This window comes from Adiantum capillus-veneris, chromosome 20 (assembly GCF_014529385.1).
Source record: "Adiantum capillus-veneris isolate H3 chromosome 20, ASM1452938v2, whole genome shotgun sequence".
Taxonomy (NCBI): domain Eukaryota; kingdom Viridiplantae; phylum Streptophyta; class Polypodiopsida; order Polypodiales; family Pteridaceae; genus Adiantum; species Adiantum capillus-veneris.
Window position 1 is genome coordinate 82,231,425 of NC_140950.1, and position 18,723 is coordinate 82,250,147.

General features: G+C 41.8%; 1 protein-coding gene across 2 annotated transcripts in view; it reads left to right on the plus strand.

The window, feature by feature from the left end:
- Window positions 1-11,901: 11,901 nt before the first annotated feature.
- The window catches only part of LOC147432822 (uncharacterized), a 42,142-nt gene continuing 35,320 nt past the window's right edge, over window positions 11,902-18,723 (plus strand). Inside the window, exon 1 of one of the 2 annotated variants that reach the window (XM_086492623.1) lies at window positions 11,902-12,261. In XM_086492623.1, the coding sequence (XP_086348749.1) occupies window positions 11,948-12,261 (314 nt within the window). In that variant the 5' untranslated portion in view covers window positions 11,902-11,947. The remainder of the gene's footprint in view (window positions 12,262-18,723) is intronic. The other variant, XM_086492622.1, reaches the window with a different exon arrangement.

Consider the following 18,723-nt stretch of genomic DNA (forward strand, 5'->3'; position numbering starts at 1 on the left):
AAGATATGGCAACCCACAAGCAATTTGATGTAGAGTAACTTGTGAAAGCTTACATGTCTTGTGATGTATATACACTTAAAAATTGTGGTTTTAAAGAAGCAATTAGTGACATGAGAAGCATTGGTTTACATATGCTGTAATTCCATGTGAGGGAAAGTGCTTTCTAGTTTCCATGGTGGTCTTTTATGTGGGTGTGTGCTTGTAAAATTCCCAGGGAATCACTTACCTTTGAATTGTGGTGTTGTGGGAGTTCTTTTGATACATTTTGTGGTGTTGAATTTGTGTCTCGAGTGCTATCAAGAGACATCCCTTGTTCTTGTTTTCTCAAGATCGTTTTGAATTAAAACATCTATTGGTTGCATGAGTACCCAAGAACCTTTGCTTATCCTGTGCTCTTTCCATTGATTATCTACACTTAGGGATTTCTTATGCTAGTGCATGGCCTTCTTGGTAGGCTCATGGTGAGATTAGTTGTTGGGGAGAAAGTAGAGCAATCCGTAGAGCTTTTTGTGTGGGAAGAAGAAGAAGCCAGAGTTCTAAGAGTAACAAGAAAGATATCCTTCTAATGCAGCAGAGTAAGTTTTAAAATCTTTCCTTATGGAGGGAGAATCATGGTGCTTTCTTGGCAGCTATCAGAGTCTAATGGTAGCGGGTCCATATATTGAACTGCCAGCTACGTAAAAAGTTACTTTCCAAAGAATAAGAAATCATCTCGAATTTACAAAATTTTCATTATTTCTTGATTTATTTCGTGTATTTTCTATGTTATGTAGGCTTGCTGCTCATTGGATTCTCTTTTTTCTCTCTCTTTGATATGGCTCTGTGTTACCATATACATGTGGTAGTGATGTGTATGAACACACTAGAATTGTCGGGGCATTTTTTCCCTCTTTAGGAGGTTTTTCCCCCAAGCATTATATATACGCCCATCACTCTAGGGCTATCTATCTTTCCATTGCACACTAAGTAACACACTCTCTATTGTGTGCCTTGAGCTTCCTTCGTCTTGTGCGTTTCTTGCAACCCTAATTCCAACAATTGGTATCAGAGCAGGTTGCGTCCTCCCGGGCTTAGTCGCCAACGTCTCCAACACACGCCTACTCACTTTCTTCGATTTCAGTGAGCTTTGGTGAGCATTCGTAGGTCGACAAAAATTTCGGGGCGGCTCGTAGAGCTTACTGTGCTCAAATTTCTGCTTCGGGCTCATTTCGGCCTCCGTTTCCACTACAGGCAGTATTGCACCGGCTATTTCGTCATTTTGTGTAAAATTTTTGTTAGTGTCGTTTTCTGCATAACAGGTGCCTTACAGTCCTCTACGGTCTGTGCTACACAGCACATGTTGTTCCCACTTTGTTTCTCCACTTTTCGGATAGTTTTCACATCAGGTGCAACATTTACCATGGCTGACAACAACACATATGTGTTCAAGATGTTTGTTGTTGAGGACAAGTTGGATGGGGACAATTACCCTATGTGGACTTACATGATGCAACATGTGTGGAAGATTCTGTTCTGTCCTTGTTGTCATGTACTAGAGACAGTAATGTAAGCTCATAGGATTTATGACACTTTGTTGCCTCTTTTTAGTCGTGGAAGTTTGAATGTAAATTCCAATGAGGCAAATGTATAGCCTATGGGGGTTTCCAAAAATGTTATAGATCAGCCTATTATTGATGCCGATGTACATGATGTACTTGATGAGGAAAGGGCTGAAAATGAGCAGGCTAGAGGTATGCCAAAATGGCTGGTGCACACTTTGCGCGATAGTAAATTGGATGCACCTTTGTCTAGTCGTACTCGTTCACGCTCTCACCATGCATCTTATGCATCAGATTGTTATGCTTTGGTTGTGTCTAGCTTACATGATGTTGAAGAACCTGTGTCTTTTTGTGAAGCACAAAATTCAAAAAATTGGACGGCTTCCATGCAATGAGAATATGATGCACTTATAGAAAATGACACATGGACTTTATGTGATTTGCCTCCTGGCAAAAAGGCCATTGGTACGAAGTGGGTTTACAAGTTGAAATGCAAGCCGGATGGTGAGATCGATCGCCATAAGGCTCGACTTGTTGCAAAGGGTTATGCACAGCAAAAAGGCATAGATTATGAAGAGACTTTTGCTCCCACTTGTCATATGACTACTGTGCGTTTTCTATGTGCATTGGCGGCTCATTTTGGTTGGGATGTACATCAATCAGACATTGTTACTGCTTTATTGAATGGTGACATATTTGAGGAAGTTTATGTAATGCAGCCTCGCGGTTTTGTCAAGAAAGGACAAGAGGACAAAGTGTGCAAATGTAACAAGGCTTTGTATGGGTTGAAGCAATCCCCTCGTGCTTGGTATGAGAAAGCTGACACTCATTTGGTCAAACAAGACTTTCGTAACAGTCCAACAGAAAGCACATTGTATGTAAGTGTGAGGGTGATGTACTTCTCATTATGGTTCTTTATGTAGATGAATTTGCTGATCTCTAGACCAGATGAGAGACATATTGCAGAATTTAAGGCTGATTTGAATGCTACTTTCAAGATGAAAGATTTGGGGTTGTTGCATCATTACTTGGGCATACAGTTTAAGCAGTGTGATGGTGGTATTTCCTTGTGTCAAAAAAGTTACATAGAGACATTGCTATGTGAGTTTGGACTTGAGGATTACAAACCTATTGCCACTCCCATGGAAACAAGTTTGAAATTGAGTCTACATGATGCTGGTGATCCTACAGATGTCACTCTTTACCAAACTGCTATTGGATGCCTCATTTATGTATGCAACACGAGGCCAAATATTCAGTTTGCAGTCTCACAGGTCATCAGATTTATGCATAGCCCAGGGTCTAAGCATTAGCAGGCGGTCGACAAGATTTTTCGCTACCTTAGTGGCACTTTACATCTTGTCTTGTTTTATCCCAAGAGGGGATCATTGCCACTAGACTTACATGCTTTTTTGGACTCAGATTGGGCTGGTTGTTTTAACACGCGAATGTCCACAAGTGGTTTTTGTTTCATGCTTGGCAGTTCATGTATATCATGGTTGAGCAAGAAGCAACCTACTATGGCCACTTCGAGTTTTGAGGTTGAGTACAGGGCGATCTTCACAGCTACGGTTGAGTGTGTATGACTCAGACGTCTTATGGATGATTTGGGTGTTGGATAGGACACTGCCAACACTATCTACAGTGAGTCAAAGCGCATTGGCAGTTGCGAGGTACCCAGTTTTTCATGCTCGCACAAAGCACATTGAGGTGCATTACCACTATGTCAGGGAGAGGCTCTCAGCAAGAGAGGTCAGCTTGGCTTATGTGCCAACATAGGAAAACCTTGCAGATCTTTTCACAAAGGCATTGTCTCATGAGAAGCTTGAAGCTTTCTGCAAAGCTTTGGGCTTACTCCCCTTTGTGGATTGATCATGTCCTCAGGGCATGGCACTTCCCTTTACTCATGTACCAACTCTCGTTCACCGCATCACTCTAGGGGGGATTTGTTACCATATACATGTGGTAGTGATGTGTGTGAACACACTAGGATTGTCGGGGCATTGTTTCCCTCTTTAGGAGGTTTTTCCCCCCGAGCATTGTATATATGCCCATCACTCTAGGGCTATCTATCTTTCCATTGCACACTAAGTTACACACTCTCTATTGTGTGCCTTGAGCTTCCTTCGTCTTCTCCAAGCTGTGTGCGTTTCTCTGCAACCCTAATTCCAACACTCTCTAAGAGACCTCCGAAATATCCTAGTGAACTACCTAATGTGAAGAGTCATAATTTGGAAATCCCATAGAAGACTCAAGAAGAAGTATCCATTATGGCCCTAGACTAGCACCCGACTAGCACCACTAGACGATGGAATTTCCAATGAACATAATAAGGTGAAAACCATATCACGAACCATAAAACTCGCAAAGCCATTCCATATCTCTCATGTGCTATGTTGGTAAATATTGCAAAGGTGTTTCTCACATTTTAGAAACCTTTCATCAAGTTGAACAATCAAATGCCCCATGGATGTCATTTCTGGACAATGGCAAAGGGATTTGCTACAACTTGTCAAATTAGCCTGGCCCATAGAAGAGATATCATATGAATTTTATGATTGCTATTCTTACCCTCATACTACACGTAGACTTTTGAGAAAGACTTCTAAACGGGATTCTCACTTGGAGAATAGAAATCTTTGGCCCATTACTTGCAAATATGAGGGCAAGATTTTTCAACTACATTGCAATAGAGCTCCACAGTGGAAATATTATAATTATCATGCCTGCTCTAGATAAAGAGAAAAGAGATAGATACCATCGAGCCTTGGAGCCTACTCAAGGCATGACTGGTAGACAAAGCCTCAGAACACTACATAACACCATGAAAGTCATGCCAAGGGATGACACAAACAATTAGGGGGGAAATGTTAGCAACCATGCTAAGAGAAGCAGCATATTGAAGATCATGTGGTACCTTTTTTTTGTAAATCTCATTTTATATGACATTGACCACATTATTTTGTTATCTTGACTGTAATTTTATATTTTTATGGATGCACATATGATCGATATTTGTTTAATCAAGGCTACAAGCTTCCAGTTTGTAATTATCATATTTGTCGGCACTAAGATAGACAAATTGTTGAGCCATGTTGGTCAAGGACCGAATTCCAAACTTTTTAATTTCTATACTAAACTCTATTCAAGCCCCTTTACTATTTGAGTTTTTGGTGTTGCATGTAATCTACTGCCTGCGTGCACGCGTGCACACACACACACACACATGCTGTTGCTGTTAATACAAGGATTAAACTCCTTCTGGATATAGGATTGGCTTGTTGCCACGGCCTCGGTATAATTAAATGGGGATTAACCTCTATATCTTGTATTGAACTAGGAAATCTCTTGTAAAAAAAAGGGGGGTTTGTATTTACGAGGTGAAATTTGTAATAAGAAATTTGTGGGTGGTTGCGTAATATAATGTACCTAACACCTAGTGAGTTAAGGAAGATAATGGGTTTTTATGAGCTGGCCTGACTTTGTACAATGTGTCCTCATATGCTTGATGACGCGGTGGCTCCCGCTTGCAGCATCGGCTCTACAACGCATCTCTAGCGCTTTCTCTCTCTCTCTCTCTCTCTCTCTCTTTATATACATACACACACACACACACACACACACACACACACACACACACACACACACACACACACACACACACACACACGAGGTGGCATTGTTGGTTCTTCCCCCTCTTGAAGACAAACCCGCCTTGCCCTCTTGAAGATGGACCCACCTTGCTGCTATGAATGGAATGTGGCTACTGGCAACAAAGCCTATAAAAGGTTAGATTTTATGCTCACTTAGCATTGGTATAGGTGTGGCTATGTGGGGTGTGTGTGTGTGTGTACTAGTGAAAGGTTGTCTGTACCTCAAGATTGTGATGATCTAACTCGCAAGGGGGTGTGTTGTTGGCTCTATGGCAAAAGGCAAAGACAAGCAAGCTATTGTGGAGCTAGCTACTCCGGCCCAATCTTAGGTGACTTTGTCTCCAATATGGACTACTGTCCGAGCTGCTTGGTTGTGTTGTGATTCACCTTTGATATGGTAGTAGAACTCATGCATGTTCTTAATTATACTAAGTCGATGTATAATTGTTATGGGAATAGTTGGCTACTTCCTCTGACCCTTTGGTGAGGGTTACCTTCTCAACTATGGTTTTCAATGTTCCTTGACTTGAAGAGGGTGGACTTTTATATCTTCATGCTCTTGATTTTAATACTTGTGTATAAAGACCATTTTGTACTATGAATGGGAATTATACCACCTTCTCATTGACATAGTTTCTAGTGTCTTTTGTAATTTGAAAGGATTCTTTGGTGTATCAGTACCAGTATACCAGTACTACCAGTATACCAGTACTGGCCAATACCAGTATTGCTAGTACTAGTCAGTACCAGTATTGCCAATACTGGCCAGTACTAGTATTGCCAGTACTCGCCAGTATTGCCAGTACCAATACTGCCAGTACTACCAGTACCAGTACTAGCACTACAAATCTAAGACCAGTACCATTATACCAGTATGCAAATACCATTATTGTAGTATAGCAGTACCACTATACCAGTACCGGTATAACAATATAGCAGTATAGAACTCATGCATGCTCTTGACTATGATTGTTATGGGAATGGTTGGCTACTTCTTCTGACCCTTAGGTAACCGCGACACTGTTTTGATCTCTTTCGAGCTCAATTATAACTGTCAATATTTACCTACTAAACTATTGGGGATGTGTATGGGTTGTAAAATACATTGAAAGGTCTTTCTTAATGAAGGTTAATGGTTACCTTGTGACTGATGGTTTCTCTTACAAATTGGTAGATAACTCTATTTTATGGTAGGTACTGGCTTACTCAAGTACGGTCTTTACTTGTTGATCGTTATGTGATAGATCATGGGAAAAGCTGCTCATGTAGCCGAATATAGTTGTGAATGATTAGTTGAGAATATGGTTAAAAATGGTTGTGGTTGAATATGGTTATGATTATGGTGGTGAAGGGTGTGAAATGTGGCCGGATATGGTTGTGCATGATACCTTAAGGCTGCCCATGTGGTCGAATATGGTTGCTACATCTCGATATGGCTGCTCATATGGCTAAGTGGGTATGAATATGGTTAAGAAGGGTTGTGGCTAAATATGGTTGTGAATATGGTTGCCAAATATGGTTGTGCATGGTACCTTATGATTGCTCATATGGCCGAATATGGTGGCTTATTGCATCATTTTCATATTATGTAATGGGCATTGATGATACACTCCCTTGGCTTATGGAACAACTAAGGGACTTTGGAATGTCTCATTGTTATGGGTTTATGGTAAAGGGGATTGAGCATTCACACTTTCTATCTTTAATATGGTTTTTTTTTACCATCTAGGTAGGAGTAGTACACAATTACTAACATTTCTTTGTGCTACAAGTGACTCCAAAGTATAGTTTGACTGCAAATATGAGCACTATTACTGAAAGAGAAAAATTAGCGGCAATAAATGCCAAATTTTCTAAAGTTAAGAAACATGTATATATGGCCCACTTCGGGGCTTAAAAACCTCATAAAACTCGTCTCCGACCTTCTCTCATGAGAACTTGCAAAGCAAAAAGGGCTCCATTTGGTTTCCCTGCAATCCCTTGTAAATAAAACCATCTTTGAATATATGTTATGCCTTTTTCTATTTGTCTTTGAAAGCGATCTAGTTGGGTGATATCTATAACACGTGGGATACCCATGCATCACTTGCCTACGGTTCCAATACTATCTATATGTTGTGTTGTTTCCATGGGTGCAGGTGAGGGTTACCCTTCTCAACTATGGTTTTCAAAGTTCCTTGGCTTGAAGATGGCGGACTATTATATCTTATGGCCCTTGATTTCATCACTTGTGTATAAAGATTGTTCTGTACTATGAATGGGAATTATACCACCTTTTCATTGACATAGTTTCTAGTGTCTTTTGTAATTTGAAAGGATTCTTTGGTTTATATGTTATATTGTTATTGCACACTCACACACACAATCTACTTCGTATTCCTTGCTATTCACCTACACTCACTCTATTATTAAGCACACACATATGGAATAGCATAGATTAGCATGCATAGCCATGGAAAGTAAGCACTTCTACACTACATGTGCATACACATACATGGAGAAAAGTGGTTGTGCATGCATAGACAAACAACCAGCATGCACAAACAAATAGAGTCTCCATCGACAATTTATTAAGGTTCCTTAGCTTGTCTCACTTCCAGAAAGTGATCCCACATTCTACAAGTTGTCTTTCATACCTAGGCTACATTCAACATTGTCCCACTAGTGAGCACTTGAGTCAAAACACTAATCACCTGGGGTTCCCTATCTACAAAGCTCATCCCAATTAATATTATACAACAATGCATTGCAAAAATATACATTGAAAATAATATTGAAAGAGAAGTTTGTGATCACTTTACGATATCCAATCTAGCATTTGAGCTTGCACCCATGTAGTTCATGCTAGACACTACACAAGGTGCCAATAGATTTGGGTAAGGGACTTTCATAGAAGGGAGGATGTTGTGTGTGCTTATGTGTGTCATTTAAGAGAAGACCATGTAGGAGCTTGTTTCTCCACGATCATGAGACCACCGATGATCATGGTTGTAAGGCCCTTAAATAGAAGGAGAATCCATGAGCGAGTCCAAAGATTTTGAGGACGCCCCAGGTCTCCTCATAGATGAGACCAATGATGCGCATGACACCACCCGTGCGAGCAAGGGGACGAATGGCAGGCTTGGTGATTCCTTGGATTTTGTTGTGCAAAACCTTGCAATGGCGCTTGGCGTCTCCCTTGCCCAAGCCTTTTCCTCCCTTGCGTCGGCCTTACATATCTTTGCTTCTGTTGATGCCTGCTAGTGAGAATTAGGTTTGAAGGGTGCGTGCAGAATGAGGAAATGGTGAAGTTAATTAAACAAGTGATCGAGAGAGAAGTTAGAAACCGAGAGAGAGAGAGAGAGAGAGAGAGAGAGAGAGAGAGAGAGAGAGAGAGAGAGAGAGAGAGAGAGAGAGAGAGAGAGAGAGAGAGAGAGAGAGAGAGAGAGAGAGAGAATCATGACTTCTATATACTCTGTACGTCTTTAAAAAACGTCATCATCTCAGTATTCAATTTTCACACTAATTTTTTCAATTTAATAAGAGAAAAGAGAGAGAGAGAGAGGGAGAGAATCATGACTTCTACATACTCTGTATGTCTTTAAAAAACGTCATCATCTCAAAAGATGGTCTTTTCAATAATCAATTTTCACACTAAATTTTTCAATTTAATCTATTTTCAAAATAACTTCCCCTTTTTCATTAGCAAAATGGGAAACCATCACTAAGGCCTCCCCCCTTTGGGGCACGCCAAAAAGGGGGGTATTAAGAGCTGCGTCCCGTTGGATGCATGTGGTGCATGCAACGCAAAGGTTGCTTTAAATGACCCCTTTGTCCCTCTCTATGTGCTATAAAGTTCGCTTTGTTTCTTTGTTTTTGCAGCGCATGCAATACAAGAGCCTATGCACCCTGTGCCATGCACACACGCAACGGGACATAGCTCTAAGTTGAATCCATGTTCCTATATGTGCTACATGGGATGCACCTCTTATAAATAGAAGAGCTACTACATTTCTACCAAAGAGACGAAAATTGTTCACAACAAGTCTAGTGAAGACGTACAATTCTTCAATTTTAGCACAATTGATGGATTCTGACGCGTGAGCTGGTGTCCCCAAAGAACAATTTTCTAAGCAAATTGAATAAATGAAGCTATTGAAATTGATAGACCTTATCTAACTTGGAAGTATCCCACCAATGTCCTTGAGAACGTCATTCGCGATGCCATGACCTGCAAAGAGCATGCCTACCGCAAAACTGTCACTGCCATGGATGTTGTTTATGCTTTGAAGCACTAAGGTAGAACTCTCTATGGCTTTGGTGACTAAGCCCTGGGCGCTTGAGTTTCTTGCAGAAACGGTGTTTTTTCAACACCACCTTCACTGTAGATCTTCATCTTTGCTCTGCCAACGTCTCCCTCAAGGTGAGACTTGGTTCTCATGTATAGGTGTATGATGATCGAATCTGGATTGATTTGAGTAGTGTTTATATTGCTTGTAAATTTTGATTCTTCAAAGGAAGCATGACCTTCAAACACTTCAAAATATGGCTTGAAAGATTGTTTATTTCTATTGGGCTTGGCTTCTTGTGGCTTGTGGCTCTTTCATTTTGGTGGCAAATTAGCCCAGGTACATGCCTTCATGTTCTTGGTCAGTGTACTCACCTAAAGTTAATGCAGGATTGCCTTCTATCAAACTCAACTTGTTATTTTGTGATATGGCAGTGTTGCTAAAGTTACTATCAATGTATAGAGGCTATGTGTATCTTTGTCAGTAGTGTTCTTTGAATGCCGTACTTAGTAATGGCATTGGAGTTTATCCAAGAAGCAATTAACCTCTTTTACATGCCATATACAGTTGATGTATATGGCAGGGTATGTAGTCGGTTGTTCTTGACCAGGGTAGGTTTGTAGATGTTTTGCATGTATATTATCTAAGAGCATTTGTATATGGCTACCGTTTTCACTAGGAAAATCTTTCTTCAATAGTATATCTTTGTCAGTTGAACGACATATTTAGTAATGGCATTGGAGTTTATTCAAAAAGAAATCAACCTCTCTTACATGCTAATCCAATTGTTTTATGTAGCAAGGTAAGGTTTGTTTGTAACATAGCTAAATGCGATATGTGCAAGAGCATGTGTACACAATTACCAATTTCACTTGGAAAAGTTATATCAAATAGTATGATTTCATAGGGTAAAGTGGCCGATATAAGACCACCTAAGGAAGACATCAAATCGCAAGCAGTCTGATGCTCTATTTCCACCTTGCGAGGGTGCATTTGACAGCTGAATGTTAAATGACCTAGGCATAAAAGTGGTGTTGCGAGCAGTGAAGCGTGCAGGATGCATTAGGTGAAACAAAATTCCTTGTGTTACAAAAATGGCATTGAGTAGGAAGGTGATCAGGGGTCTAATTTGGACCAATCAGCTAACAAGGCTTGAACACGCTCGGATGATGAGTATTCCATCACGTCTCTCACAAACCACTCCAGCACCCAGTTGAACGTGTCCCTCTTCTAAACAAATAAATTTTGTAAAGGTGGCTTATGGGTCCCAGTTTTCTATTGGGCTCTTTACCCAATAAGACTCCCCTTTTTGAATGCAACCTCTCTTTGATTCATCTCTTTTTTTTTCTTCTTTACTTAATGTTCTTTAATCCTTTCATTTTACATATTTACAAGAACTGAAAAACCATTTCCTTCAAAATTTGAGTTGAAAAGATAGGTTTTGTTTGATTGACTTATATAGATACATATATTCGTCAATGGTTTATTTTCCAGGAAAGATCATTTTTTGAGATGAGTTTTAGGTTGAATTTTTATCGTTATTGTTTAGAGAGCGCAAAGCTGTCATAGTACACTTTCAACAATTCTAAATTCACACATTGGTCGGATTTTAATGGCAGAGACATGTGATGTTTTAAAGCTAAGTTTAGAACTTAAGATGCAGAACTTTTTAAGTAAGGTCTCCAACGAGGACCTAGAGTTTTTTTTAAGAAGATAAAAGTCTGAATTATGGAAAGTGAAAAGCTTACATGTCACCCCAAGGCACTAGAGTTTTAAGGCTTAGAAATTTAGAGCTTTTAAAGTGGGATTTTCAGCTTAGGGATCTAGAGTTTTAAATTTGTAAATGGGGCTCTGGAGTTTAAAAATGTAGAATTTTTAAAGTGGGGTCTACAACATAGGGCTCTAAAGATTAGGAAGGTAGAGCTTAGGGGTGCTATTTTAATTCAATCCTATGTGCTTATGTTTGTTTGTTTTTTTAAAGATTAAAGATGTAGAGCTTTTAAAGTGGGATGTAAACTCAAGGCCTAAAAATGACACCTATTTTTTTTTGTCAAGGGCTATTTTGCCTATCAAAACAAGTGCTTTAAAAAATCGCATGTCATTTGACTGCTAGCTAGTACGGCCGGCGGCCTTCGGCGGCCTCTCTCTCTCTCTCCCCCTCTCCCCCTCACTCATATAAATCGAAACTCACCGGATGCAGCAAACTTTGACACGTGACACTGGAAAACCAATCTCTTTAATATATAAGATAGATATCTTTGAGTTAACGTTATATATGGCAAATTAGATAAGTTGATCGCATTACACAAAACATATGAAAAGGGGACTTGAAAAATTGCATGTCAAAAAGAAATTTCTACTATGTCTCGGAGCCTATCACTTGTTCAAAGTGGGTGGCTTGATTTTCTCATTTTCAAAAAATGGTAAATACTCTACCGCTACACCGGGGTGCCACCCAGCTCTTACACTACAAACCGATATGTGAGTCATGCTACCCTCGCGGTCCTTGCTTAGGGCCGCAAACAGACGTGTTTCGCAGCGCTTTCGTCTCCTACCTGCTGCGGACCGTGCGTCTTTCTGGAAATCGCCCCTTCTTGTACCGTGCTGCAACCCGAACTCGGCCTCTTGTGGAAATTTTGGGAGCTTGCTGAATGTCGAGCGCGGACCTTCCTCTGCCTCCACAATTGCAAGAACAAGCACTTCTCTTCACTTGTGTTTGCAACATCGCACTTTCATAGGGCTTGGTGATGGTGATGAAGATTCTGGCCTCTCAAAGCAATATGAGGAGACTCGGCTTATCGGGTATTTATCTATGTATTCCATGTCTAGTTCTCTCTTCTCATTTGTCTAGTATTTGCTCAGACCGATGAGGAAGAGACTAAGTAGCTATGAGTTTCACAATGTGATCATCTGGACCAAATTATTGGAATCCCAATGCTTTTCTTAAGCCTACTAACATGAAAAACTGGGTGGATTGTCTCTATGGGACAACCGAGGCTACTGAGGAATAAAGTGTGATGACGAAGAACCAAAGAACTGCATCAACCATCATGTAGAATAATGAAAGAACTGCACCAACTATCATGTAGAATAATGAACTGCTAACTGTATTTGAAGGGATTGTTGGTGAAAACACTAGGGCTGCCTGTTGAGAAAAACGCTAGGACTGCCTGTGGATGACCTCCACCTGCTACCCCCTTGGGTACCCATGAGAGGGTGTCCCCACACAGGGGCTGAATGCATACTATGAGAAGACCCCCCATGCCCATATATAGGGCCTGCATGACTCGACCCAACCCTCTAGTTCCACGATCTTGGAAAAAGGGAGAAAAATAGGAGAGGGACACCAGATGTCTCGGGGGGATTGAGATAAAATATCCCAGGCCTCGAGGATCATATCTAGCTACAGAACAAAGCCAATACCCGAGCTAAACATGGCTAAACACAACCCAACATGAGAAACCTACCTCTCACTGGCCAGACACATCCTCAAAACAACCCTCACTCCCTAACACCTAGCGACTGGACCAATTCAGAGAGATGCCTGAACTCTAACAGATGGTGGATTGACAAATCCCTATTGTAAGCTTCATTTCTCTTAAGAATGAACTGAAAAAGTGTGCTTCTACCTACTCGGTCTTTGTCAAAGAGAAATTTATTCAAAGAAAGTCCACTCTCTAGTCTTGATGAAAGCCAAACTAAGATTGTTGAGAATTGTAATGGTTGTTTCAATGGTTCTCCCCTTAATAAGTTACCTCAATGTTTGCAAAATCACAAGATTGATTTGGTACCAAGCAGTTCTCCAAATTGACCACTTTATTAGGTTAGTTTGAGTCAACAAAATTCTCAAATAATTAAATGAGTCTTTGAAGAAGCGTTTAATATGGCTAAGTTCTTTTTCTTATTGCTTCTAACAATTCTTGTTTAAAAGAAAGATGGTACATATTGTAACCTTTGTAATACAAAAGGGTCTAAGCCCTCCTTTTCTTGCGCGGAGAGAGAGAGAGAGAGAGAGAGAGAGAGAGAGAGAGAGAGAGAGAGAGAGAGAGAGAGAGAGAGAGAGAGAGAGAGAGCTGTCGGGCCTTTTTGATGCGCAATCCCTAAACCTGCTGCTGTCGCAAACCTAACTGAGTTGTTGTTGCAACCATCACGACCCTAGTGTGAGTACACGTGTGGGGAAGCGTGACAGGAGAGGAGAGAGAGAGTAGAACACAAACGTTGCAGATGGGGAAGAGGGGGCTATCAACCCCATGACTACCAAAGCAGAAGACTCGTACAATGTCAGATGATATCTATAACGGGTACCCCCCTTGGCCGCATATATATGAGTTCCCAAGGGAGTCCATAGGCGGACGGCCGCGCAAAATGTGGGCGGCCGGACAAAGGTGCAGCCTATACATGGGTGGCCAGCCCGAAGACATACTAGCCGTACAAGGCCATCAGATTAGGTTTTCGAGTTTTTGAACCCTCTTGCATAAATGGATTGTACAAGCGCTTTGACAGATGTTGCTACACTACGGTGGGCATCTGGTATGACGTGCATGTAGTTTTAGGTTAGAGGAATCCAATGAGCCATTTTTCGCATCGATCGGAATCTTGGATGGGCAAATGTATGACAATTTTTCCCAGAAACTTGCCTGTGAGAGGGTAGTTGACTTGGTGTCCGCGCTCGACCACCTGACATAAAGAAATTCTAGCACAAGTGTTTGCAGTCATAAATTCTTCGACATGACGATTGCATCATTGCAGACATGCATTTAGTACATGAAGATGTTGATTGCGAGTATCAAGATGTGTTAGCGGCCTATGCTGACAAAGGAAGGCGGTGCCATCGAGATTAGTCTATTACATGTGGAGTCTTGGTATTGTTTGAAAAACCATCTCTCCCGTCTACTTGAAGAATTCCATCTTGGTATTGTTCGAACAACCATCTCTCCCATCTCCCAGCCTATTAGCTTTGGAGTCTTGGTATTGTTTGAATAACCATCTCTCCCATTTGCTTGGAGAATTCCATCATACTAAAAGAGGCATTGCATCGTCATCTTTGGCAGCGTGTAACAAACTTGGACACCCAAAGTCAAGATTCTACCGCGACATAACAGACATTCACTTCAAAACAGTTCACAAAGACGACACTGCCTGGCGTAGTTCCGTGCCTAGAGGTATTGGCCCCAAAGACTGGCGCCCCTTTCGGTATTTCTTTTTATATTAATCTGTGTTCAAAGTACAAGAGAGTCAGCAGGTGCTCACTTTGTCACAAATTGCTGACATGTCAAGCCCTGAAGAATGGAGCCAAAGAAGAACAAGCAACAACAGAAGAAGAAGTCCTACCAACTTATGGGACCCCGTCCGATGGGGCCCAAGTGACATAGAGGATTAAAATAAAGCAAGACCCCCACACACAAAGAAGGATTTACGTAGCAGTTGATGATGTGGCAGTTTTTCGGTTTTTTCGTTGATAGTGCTGACGTGGCAGATTTTCGCAAAACGCACTGACAATGTTGACGTGGCAGTTGTATGGAATTCCGTGATTTACGCTGGCAGTTTTTTGGCATTGCTTTTGGACCAGAAGCATTTGAGTTCGAAGGCTTGTAAACTGCTTTTGGGCCTAGAGCCTTTAAATATGAGGCCATGGGCTCATTCTCTGGCATGCTTCTTGGAGAAGGTGCAGAGTTTGGAGTACCGGCTTGTACTGTGCTGGTAGAATATAAAGAAATACCAAAAGGGGCGCCAAGGTTTGGGGCCAATACTATCTGGGGTGGAATTCTGGCACTCCGTGTCCCTTGTCGTCTCTCTCTCTCTCTCTCTCTCTCTCTCTCTCTCTTAGTTCAGCTGTTATTGAAGTGCTAAAAGTCTATTTAGTCTGTTCTATTCTATTGGCTTGTGGTGATCGTCTTGTGACAGTGATATCGAAGCAATTCCGCCACTCCGTGTCGTGTGTCATCTCTCTCTCTCTCTCTCAGTTCATTTGTTATTGAAGTGCTAAAAGTCTGTTCAGTCTATTCTTTTCTATTGGCATGTGGTGCCCGTCTTGTGACAGTGGTATCAGAGCATTAGGCGTGTGCTTTTCTGAAAGCATACCGGTCCTACCAAAGAGCAAACAGAGCAAGATCGCACTTCCAAGTTCATTGGAAATTTTAGCTTCGTGCTCCGACCTCGGACTTATTAGCCACTCCCACCCTTACTTCATCACGCATCGGGCGTGCTCCCGTCTTCACCGCTCATGTCTTATAGGGCATAAGTATAGATCACTTGCAAGAGAAGGATCCAAGATTGTTTCGAGCTGCTGTTTTTCTCAGAGGCAATGCCATGCAGATGTTGATCTCTATAGCTACCAAGCCGTACACTCCAAGGACTTGGCAAGCTTTCAAGGAATTTTTTTCCCCCAAGTTATATGGTTTCTGACATCTTCCTTGGAGTGCAACTTCTGGCAGAGTGGGGTATCCTGAAAATTTCATAGCTACCAGGAACGGGAAACCGGAACGGGAACGGGGATCGGGAACGCGGAACAAAATGCCATTCCCTGTTACAGGTACTCACGTTTGAAACACGGAACGGGAATTCGGAACGGGAACTTGGAATGGGAACGGGGAACGGAGACCTGAAAACGGCCATTCCCTGTTACTATGCCTGAAATGCTTGCCATGGAAACCCTTGCAGAATATAACTTGAAATTCCTCGACATCTCTCAGTAGATGTCTCTTCACGAGCTGACGACCTTGGAGGTCGAATGTGATTGCTGTTTGGGACTACCATCGCTGCGAGAGGGACACTGTCTGTCCAAGAGGTGATGGACTATGCTGTGGTTGGCTACAACCTTATGGAAAGAACCTAATCCTAATTTTTGGTGCAGGTTTCAAGATGGAAAGTCAGTCAACTTTTCGAGCTCGACTGATGTCGAGATTGCTTTTTAAGTTTGAGTTCTGTTTAAACTTGTTTGGTGATCTTGTTTGAAATTTGTATGAAATGGATGATACCTGCTTTGAACTTGTATTGGTGCCGATTTAAATTGTCTGACTCTGGTTTTAATACTGGTTTCAATGATTGGTGATTTTTACTCCCGGCTGGAGTAGTGAGAAACAATGTTTGAGAATGTATGAACTCATGGCCCGGACCCTTGTGGTTATTTGCGGGGGGAGTATTGAATGATTGAAAATTTTGTTTTTACTCATGGCTCGGAGCCTTGTGGTTATTTACGAGGGGAGTACTCTTGTTGTTACTCTTGGCCCGGACCCTTGTGGAAATACGGGGGGAGTATTAAGAAGTCTGAGTAGTGGTTACTCCAAACGACGTAGGCTGCGTTCTGGGGGGCGTTTGGTTGAAAAGGCCTCTATAACTCATGGCCCGGACCTTTTTAGGTTATTTTGCGGGAGGAGTGACGAGGGAGTCGTTGAACAGCTCATGGCTCGGACCGGGATGGTTATTTGTGGGGGGAGTGTTCATCGGTGACTTTATGTTTCTGTCTTGTAACATGCATATGTGAGCATTTGTGTTGCATTGTGATGTGCCATCTGCTTAATGTTCCTAATTGGATGAGATTGCTTGGGTATGTAATTTTAGTGCATCAAGACACCCGTGGAAGATCATTGCGGTCTGGGTGTGATGACTAATTTTACTACACCGGAATATCAAGAGTTCCGATCTGGACGAAAGGAGAAGCCAACTTCTTGATCGAAAGAGCCGAAAGGAGAAGCTAACTCCTTAACAAAGAAAAAAAAAGAGCAAATTGATTGTCTCTCGGAATGTCCCTCAGAATTACCCTCGGAAATCATGTTTGAGTGCGGGGTGGTAAGTAGGGATTGACTAAGGTTGTCAATCATGGACGGGTGGACCTGATTAGTCAGGTAACTATCCATCCTCGTGCGCTAAAATCGTTTAGAAAACTTCTCCACTTGGAAGAAGAGTCCACCAACGGCTATGCCCTCACATATACTACGGGGGGGAAAGCGTTGGTTGAGGATACCTCAGCCCAATTTGTGGAAGCTATAGGGTCGAAAGAGTTTTGGACTTTTAATATGATGTCCCGTTTCCGCTATGAGACAAGACCAGGTCTTCTTCTAGGGCTATAGACCCAAGCCATTGTCAATGGTAAAGGTCTATTCCTTGGATTTTTCATATTTAGAGACTCTGCGGACGATTACTTTCTTTCAAGAAGGGAGGATGTCACAAATTACTTGTAACAAACTGTTGACGTGTTGACCTATTGAAGAACGGAGCTACCGGCCGAGGGGCCTAAACCCTAAGAAGAACAAGTAACAGAAGAAGTGTCACAAAGTGATCACGTGGTTGCCCGAGAGCAAAAACCGTAACCCTAATTTCTGCCAAAAACCCTAATTCTGGAAACCCTAACCCTAAAACTTGCAAACCCTAATTTTTGCCAGAAACCCTAACTACGGAAACCCTAATTCTGAAAAACCTAACCCTAAAACCTGCAAACCCTAATTTTGCTGCCAGAAACCCTAACTTTTGAAACCCTAATTCTGAAAACCCTAACCCTAAAACCTGCAAACCCTAATTTTTGCCAGAAACCCTAATTGCTGAAACCGTAATTCTGAAAACTCAACTCTAAAACCTACAAACCCTAATTCTGCTGCCAAAAACCTTAAAACTGCAAAAACCCTAACCCTAAGGGCAGATTTTCGCGTTTTGCGTTGGCTGATGACGTGGCAAGCTGTACGGATTTCCGTGATTTACACTCGCAGCTTTTGGCTTTGCTTTTGGACCAGAAGCTTTTGAGTTTTAAAAGCTTTTTACTGGAACTGCTTTTTAGGCCAAGGGCTTTTAAATATGAGGCTAGGGCTCATTCTCTGGCATGCTTCCCGGAGAAGGAGAAGGTGCAGAGTCTGGAGTACCGGCTTGTAGTTTGATGATGCAATATAAAGAAATACCGAAAGGGGCGCCAAGGTTTGGGGCCAATACTCTCGGGTGGAATTCCGCCACTCCGTGTCGCGTGTCGTCTCTCTCTTTCAGTTCAGTTGTTATTGAAGTGCTAAAAGTCTGTTCAGTCTGTTCTTTTCCATTGGCACGTGGTGCCCGCCTTGTGACAGTGGTATCAGAGCATCAGTCGTGTGCTTTTTTGAAAGCATACCGGTCCTACAAAAGAGCAGACAGAGCTATTGGAATTTTCATCGAGGTATCTTCGCCCTCTAACCCAGACTTATTAGTGTCACGTGACACATCCCAACCCTATGTGTCCGTGGACAAGCTACACCACAGCAGGGTTCAGTCAATCCAGTCAGTATAGATTAGCAGTGATCTAGCACT